General features: G+C 48.7%; 1 protein-coding gene across 1 annotated transcript; it reads right to left on the bottom strand.

Annotated features, from left to right (window-relative positions):
- Nucleotides 1–1,600: 1,600 nt before the first annotated feature.
- KIAA0141 (KIAA0141 ortholog) lies at nt 1,601–7,109 on the bottom strand (the record flags this gene model as incomplete). Its single annotated transcript, XM_015410558.1, has 5 exons — nt 1,601–1,666; nt 1,906–1,998; nt 3,562–3,723; nt 5,596–5,738; nt 7,016–7,109. Coding segments are annotated over 5 exons (558 nt in total), but the record flags the coding sequence as incomplete, so codon positions are not given.
- Between the last annotated feature and the right edge of the window lie 965 nt (nt 7,110–8,074).

Below are 8,074 nucleotides of genomic sequence, written 5' to 3'. Positions count from 1 at the left end.
GCATCAATGAATGGGAGCGGATGCTGACTAGTAAGATAACACGTTGGAGATTTCAGTCTTGAATGAAAGACATTGGCTATCGATTGCAGAAAAGATAAGCTTGCTTTGATGTCCTGACTGTAAAGAAACCAGTGTGCGTGTATGAAACGAACGTTTCAAGTCGACTGTTCGTCGCCGGGACCTTTTGTAAACAGAAGTGCTGTGCACCTGTTGCTAAGTACACCTACATGGTGGAGTCCCTCGGGACAGCTAACTGGAACACAGAAGTGGACCACTACATACACATATTGGAAAAGTGGTGGAGTCCTGAGCGTTGGGACCTTTTGTAAACAGAAGTGCTGTGCACCTGTTGCTAAGTACACCTACATGGTGGAGTCCCTCGGGACAGCTAACTGGAACACAGAAGTGGACCACTACATACACATATTGGAAAAGTGGTGGAGTCCTGAGCGTCTCCTCAGTGGAACAACGCAGAGCCGCAATTTACAGTTGTGAGGGTCTTTTTTTTGAGGATCCTTTCCAGGATTTATTCGGTGTCCCTATCATCTGAAGAACTTGTCTGATGTTTGTATTTGAAAAATGTGATGTGTTTATTTGTATATGATTAGGATATTTATATGATTATGGCTGTATTAAGCATGATTAAATTAGGCAAGGAAGATTGATATAGTATCAGAAAACATATGAATAAATTGATCACAGTTACTTTTGTTCTGTTTATAGCCATGCAGGAGTCAAAGCCCCCTTGCCACGCCAGCGCTACTCCTATAATTAAAGCAGCACCCCCCCTTGCCACGCCAGCGCTACTCCTATTTTTTTTGGGGGGGGCTCACTATGGGTGTGGGCAGCAGCTTCCGCATCCGCTTCTCCCCCGTGACCCGAGTGGCAACAGAAATATAGTATCAGAAAACATATGAATAAATTGATCACAGTTACTTTTGTTCTGTTTATAGCCATGCAGGAATTAAAGCAGCACCCCCCCTTGCCACGCCAGCGCTACTCCTATTTTTTTTTGGGGGGGCTCACTATGGGTGTGGGCAGCAGCTTCCGCATCCGCTTCTCCCCCGTGACCCGAGTGGCAACAGAAGTGGGTGGGGCTGAGAGGGCGAGGCTAAATCCTGGTCTCGCGGGAGGGCGTGGCCAAAACAAAACCGCTTATGAAACCTGATGCCCAACCAGGGCTATTTTTGGGCAGGAACACACAGGAACGGAGTTCCAGCTGGCTCCCAAGTTGGCCATACCCAGCAGGAACTCATTAGCATAATAGGCCACGCCCAACAGCAGAAACTCATTAGGATTGGCTACATTAGGGGTGTGTGGCCTAACATGCAAAGGAGTTCCTGCTACAAAAAAAGCCCTGGGTTTTGACAACAAACAAGGTGAACAGAATAAGAAGCAAAAGGTGGGTGTGGCTGGATGACCACACTTCTGGTAACATGGGGGTGCGGCCTAATGTGCTAATGAGCTGTGTTGTCAGGGGTGTGGCCTAACAGGCTAATGAGTTTCTGCTGCTGGGTGTGGCCTATTATGCTAATGAGTTCCTGCTGGGCTTTTTCTACAAAAAGAGCCCTGCCCAAGACTAAGTGTATTTGATTGCAGCCTAACAGATACGGAATTTGGTAACAGACACGGGGTTCTGGTCCTCTTTTCCATGGAGGCATAGACGCTTTGCAAACAGTGCGCGTTCTCAGTAACAGGAGAGACGAGCCAAATACACCAAAAAATATCCAGGGAGGTGTGTGTACGTGAGTTGTATACTCTACAGGAACAGATAGTTCTGGCAAAGCCCGAGACAAAGCGTTTGCAGTGTTTCATTAAACACAGACTGATTTCAAGCATCAGCTTGGAGACCTTCGGGGAGGGGCTGAATGGCACGAAGGAGGGTGATTCTACACGAGGCCTTACCCCACTCTTGGCTGCCATGTGTGAGTATTTCAATGCCGTTTTCCTGCCAGTCTTCAAGCCATTCAGGCACAGCCCACCCAGATAAACTTGTGCCTGCATCAAAGCAAGAAAATACCAGTCGCAAAAAACGGGGGTTGACTTTTGTTTAGTTTTTCACATCAGCCCACAGAGCTCTATCCTAGGCATTCTTTTTGATTTCTTTGGGGTTTTTTTCTCTGTACTGTATTTACAAATTTGTTTAAAGTTTACAAGCTGGTTTAGGTCCCCATTCGGGAGAAAAGTTAGACACAACTAAATAAATAAAAAATTAATCTTCCCTGGAGCATTGACGTTTGTAAAAAAGGCCAAGGGCTGCAATCTACTGAATGTTAAGAACCATCCCATTATTTCAATGGAAGATCCAAGGACATGTTTCAGTGCTCCCTCTAAGCTGAGGAGTCTTGTGAGCAAAAATTCTACTTTGTGAGCTACTGGCATTAAAGTTGTGAGCGATCGATTTGGCTACTGCATAAATTAGTTTGCTCTGGAGCCCTACTTCCTGAGCTGAGACAAAAATGCGTGAGCCAGAGGCTAAAGAGCTGTGAGCTAGCTCACACTAATTCAGCTTAGAGGGAACACTTTCAATTTCTCCCTGCTGAAATCAGTGGAACCTGGGAAAAGTGGCACAACGGCCACAATAAGGAGCGACCATCTTAATTCATTGGGAAACAGTCCTGAAAAGAGAGACACCCCCCCTCAACAACCACAGAGAAAGGAAGCAGCCAAAACTCTGACCTCACCACAGCCCAAATTAAAGCCATCTCCTCCAAGGCAGAGGCGGTGCTTAACAGCCTGGTATGGAATATACTCTTGTCAATGCACGTTTTACATCCCCTGGTCATATTATGTTCAATGTTCCCTCTAAGCTGTGGAGTCTCGTGAGCAAAAATTCTACTTTGTGAGCTACTGGCATTAAAGTTGTGAGCAAGCCATTTGGCTCCTGCATTAATTAGTTTGCTCTGGAGCCATCCCTGCCTGAGCTGAGACAAAAATGTGTGAGCTGGAGGATAAAAATTTGTGAGCTAGCTCACTACAACTCCGCTTAGAGGGAACACTGATTATGTTTATGCAATTTGTCACAGAAATCCCACAGAAAAAACACAGGAATTGTCACAACGAGGAACCCCCTTTGTCAGATGAATTGCTTGATCAGCGGAGCAGAGAGGATCATGGATCGTGTTCGCTTTAGGGGCAGTGGAGAAAAAGCCTGGGGAAAACGGAGGCACGGCAGGCCACGGATCTCACTCCGCTCCCTGGCCTGTGCAAGAATGCCACGGTTGGGCAGAGCCAGGTGGGCAGCTTATCTGGGCATCTAACCCAGAGAACTCAACTGGAAGGTGCACTTTCCGGTTCACTCCCAAGGACTGGCAGCCAATGCTCCCTCTAAGCTGTGGAGACTTGTGAGCAAAAATTCTACTTTGTGAGCTACTGGCATTAAAGTTGTGAGTGAGCGATTTGGCTACTGCATAAATTAGTTTGCTCTGGAGCCATCCTTCCTGAGCAAAGACAAAAATGTGTGAGCCAGAGGCTAAAGAACTGTGAGCTAGCTCACACTAACTCAGCTTAGAGGAAACACTGCTGGCAGCACCTCTCCTTTCGAACATTCTGGGTGCTTACCTGGGTCAGCCCCGCAGTGGCCGCCTGGCCCAGCAAATCCACCGCCTCCTGTACGCTGCTGTCTTCCTCCACTTTGGGCCAACTCCGCAGGAGCCATTTGGCATAGCGATACTGGGCCATTGGGTGGCCCTGGCGAGCCGCCCTCTGGTAGTAGAGGACTGCCTGGGGAGAGAGAAGGGCATCAGTGACGGGGGTGGACGAGGGGCGAGCAGGGCCCGCAGCCTCACCCCTCGCCAAAGGAGTTCACCTGCAGCTGCTCCTACGTCCCTGCTCCGACCCCGCCAAGGACTCAGACAGAATCTGCCAGGCATATTGGCCCTAGTCCCCTTCGAGAAAGAGCTACGAGGAACCGCAGAAGAACTGTGCTAGTACTTTAAAGGGGTCCCGCGGGCTACCCCCAAGTCCCACCTCACTCTGAAGTGTACAGCTTGCAAGAGACAACTTCCCCTACTAACTGCGCCGCATCTTTGCAGTAAAGGTGCCCAAGGAGGAGGAAGGCAACCTGGGGATCCTTGGGCAGGCTGGCCAACCTGCAGACACTGCCTGGAGGCAAAGGCCTCCTCGTTTATTGTGAAAGCCAGTGGCTCTGCAGTTCTCGAGCATTTGGAAGGGGTGCATCCTGGCGGCAAGGACTTGCTCCCTCCTTCCCTCTCTCTCCCATTGTGAGGAATTTGACTTCAGGGAGGCCCCTCTACAGAAGAACACAAGTGTGAGTGGGGGGTCCCAGCCGTCATGGAGAAAGAGACACTGGGACCCCGTCAAAGTTACCAGACCCTTAGACATTGAACACCACAAGTTATTCTGCCTGGCCAACAAAACCTGTTCCCTGCTGAATTTTGAGATTCCCCTCATTACTGGGAAAATGGCCCCATATCTATCTTCTTTGCAGGTGCCCCAGCAGGGCAGAGCATTTTCCCTTGCCAGATGTAATGCCATGCCTTCTGCAGTTTTTTATGACAGATTCAAGAAGATAGCCTACTTAGCCAGATATTGCCCTTGTAATCAAAAATGTGTTGAGTCAATCACTCGTGTTCTTCTCTATTGTCACCTGTATACAGATCTATGTTATATGCATCTACATTCTGTTCTAGTTAGGATGAGGGACTGGTCTGATGCATCTAAGGTTTATAGACTTTTGAATGATTTCTCATTTAATGTCACTGAGAAGGTGGCTAAGTTTCTTTACTCTGCTATAAAGGTACGCCAAGGGATCTCACAGAAATAATCTTATATTTACACTGACGTATATGTCTGTTGCAGTTTTAACTTACCTTTTAAACTGTATTAACTTGTAAAAAAATTTCCATGCCAATAAAGGCTACTTACAACAACAATAATACAGTCCACAGTAAATAATGGCCAAAAAAACAGCAAATAACAACTGTGTACTGCACAAACCCGCACCAAAGTTAACAAAAAGCTCTCCTAAGCTCCAAGGCATGTTTGGTCCAACTTACACAATAGCAACCTTGGTAGGTGCTTTCTAAAGCTTAGACCTGGCCCATATAGAAACTGAATAAAGTTTGCCTGTTAAGAAATTGCAATGCAGACTTCCTGTAGTGGCTTTTGTTCCTGAGGAAGGACCAGAAGTCCGAAACACTGAACAATACCTAGGAAAAGTGTTGATATCTATTCCAGACTTCATTGTTTCCCTTTATGAAATTTCTATTCTGGACTTTGTTCTTTCCCTTTGGGATATTGTGGACTTTTGTATTTTCCTATGATGGATTACATGTGTTGAATTACCTTTGTGTTGAAGTCTCTTTTTGTTAACTTTGGTGCGGGTTTGTGCAGTACACAGTTGTTATTTGCTGTTTTTTTGGCCAATAAAGGCTACTTAACTAACCCAGCAGACCCCACATTTCTGTTTTGTGCCCTTTTGTGCCCCTGCTGGGAAAGTCAGGTGCGTTTCGGGGGAATGGTGGTCGGGGAGTTCCACATGCCGACACACCTCCATATGCTCTCTGGGTGCCGAAGGCTCTCCTTCCCAAGAGAAAACACACAAATCAAGTCACAGGAAGAGGGCCAGAGCACCTTTGCCGCATCCTTCTCGGTGCCCCTCCCGTGTTCATAGCACAGCCCCACGTTGTACTGGGCTTTGCTGTAGTTCTGATCTGCCGCCAGCTTGAAGAGGTGAAAGGCCGCCGCGTACTGCCTCTTCTGCAGATGCTCGAGCCCTGTGGAAGCGGCACACCGGAGAAAGGCTTCAGGCAACGCTGACGCAGCCGGAGACCTCTGCATTCAGACCCCCCCCACACACCCAACCGTGGCAGGGGGGGGAGGTGGTTATTTGATCTGAACTGTGAAGGCCAGTTTCCCATGCGATGCCCTTGCTGATTGGTTCCAAATTCCAACCAAGTGGGACCGGCTACTTGACTTCTATAAAATCGCCACTAGGTTATACTGAGAAGGAAACCCTTGAAACGGAAGAGGTTTGGACATGCTTTTGACTCCAATTTGGTGTAGTGGTTAAGTGCGCAGAGGACTCTAATCTGGGAGGACCGGGTTTGATTCCCCACTCCTCCACTTGCACCTGGCTTGATGACCTTGGGCAAGCCGTAATTCTGATAAGAGCTGTTCTTGAAAAAAGAGCAGTTTCTGTCAAGAGCTCTCTCAGCCCCACCTACCTCACAGGGTGTCTGTTGTGGGGAGGGAAAGGGAAAGGAGTTTGTAAGCCGGTGTGAGACTCCCTTGGGTAGTGAAAGGCGGGGTGTAAATCCAATCTCTTCTTCTTCTTCTATTTTCTCAGTTATCTTCTTGATCCCCTATCTTTGTCCCACAGATTTCCTGGTAGGATTCAGGGGAGCAGTCACCTCAAGACCCCGTTTAGGCATTCATGTTTGACCCCAGAACATAATTAAGACAGAATTACAGTCTGGGGATTCTCTCTTTCCAGCCTGTACTATTTGGGCACCTGAGGAAGAACGCTCAAATAGTACCAGCTCTGCTTCCAACTAGTTGCAGCCCGTTTAGTGTCGTGGTTAAGTGCGCGGATTCTAATCTGCGAGAACTGGGTTTGATTCCCCACTCCTCCACTTGCACCTGGCTGGATGACCTTGGGCAAGACGTAGTTCAGATAAGAGCTGTCCTTGAAAAAGAGCAGTTTCTGTCAGAGCTCTCTCAGCCCCGCCCACCTCACAGGGTGTCTGTTGTGGGGAGGGGAAGGGAAAGGAGTTTGTAGCAGTGTGCAGGTACGCTCCGAAGGAGACGGGAATGAATGGCACAAGGAGAAGGAAGAAGCATCTACAGGGCCTGTGCCTGGGAGAGCAGCCCCGCCTCCCTTAGGCTGGGCTGGCACCCTGCCAATCATGACCCCAGTTTTTGGGACTCTCGAGGCTTGCCCAGAGAGCCCAACCTACTGGCCTCTTGACACGGCTCTTGAGACGGTACAACCCCCCCCCCAAAAAAAGCCTCTAACCACCGCAGGAGGTGGTTACACCTGGTGAACTGTTACCGAGGATGTTGAATGCCATGGAGATGCTGGCGTGGAACGCCTCTTGCACTTGAGAAGCGGCTTCATTAAAGGACTTCTGCTGCTCTAGGCTGCCCTGCACAGGAGACAAGAGTGGGCAGAAAGCAACAGTCAGTACAGGCTGCTGAACTTCCCTGTGCACTATCTTTATCATCACAGCAAAAGGCTGTTCGAGGAATCCGTTTCCCTTTTTCTCCCGGGCAAGAGTGCTTTAGAAGGGCTAAAACTGACAGAGGTTCTTCCGTTGGGACAGACAGCACAGCCCAGGGAGAGAGACCAGCCTCTGGGCCACAAAGAGCACGGCGGAATCCACGCTAGCGCCAAACAGATTGAGGCTAGACGCTATCCAGACAAACACTGCTCTTAAATTCCTTTGTAATTTGCTGACAACAAGGTATGGTTTCCTGTAAGATAAGATCACGATACTTCCTGTCCTTTTTTCTCAAACCAGACCAGACGCTGTGCAGCTGGTGTTGACCGGTTACACTGCTCTACATGTGGTGAAGCAGAGCCCCTTGTTAGCTGGACAGTCACACGCTCCGTCACGGGAGAGCGATTCCTCAGGTAAAGAAAGAGGAAGGGCCAGGCCCACGACCTAGAGCATTGTGGCCTCTGGATCAATCCACAGGAAAGAAAAGCAGGGAGTGGAGGTGGCAACATACAAGCCCATCCGTTCTGCACTTCTGTGAGCTGATTTGCTTGTCGCTTCTGCCCTCTGATTTTTCTGTCCCTGATATCTTGGGGTGTGTGTGTGTGTGTGGTTACAGAATCAGAGGTCACAGTTTGCTACAGCTCGCCTTTGTACAGTCTCACATCCCATTCTCTTCCCTTCTGCTGATACTTAGTTGATGAGCATTAAGGCAGGGGCTGTCTTTTCTACTCTCAAGGGAGCACTCTACACGCTACACATTCAGTAAGGACCGACAGTTCTCCCTTTTCAGTCTAGACAACACAAAGTAAGGACATAAGGAGAGCCCTCCTGGATCAGACCAGTGAGGGTCCCTCTAGTCCAGCGTCCTGTCTCATACAATTGCCAAACAA

The sequence above is a fragment of the Gekko japonicus genome, unplaced genomic scaffold (assembly GCF_001447785.1).
Source record: "Gekko japonicus isolate JY-2015 unplaced genomic scaffold, Gekko_japonicus_V1.1 scaffold3457, whole genome shotgun sequence".
NCBI lineage: Eukaryota > Metazoa > Chordata > Lepidosauria > Squamata > Gekkonidae > Gekko > Gekko japonicus.
The sequence above is the reverse complement of the archived record's forward strand: the minus strand, read 5'-3'. Positions and strand labels throughout refer to the sequence as shown.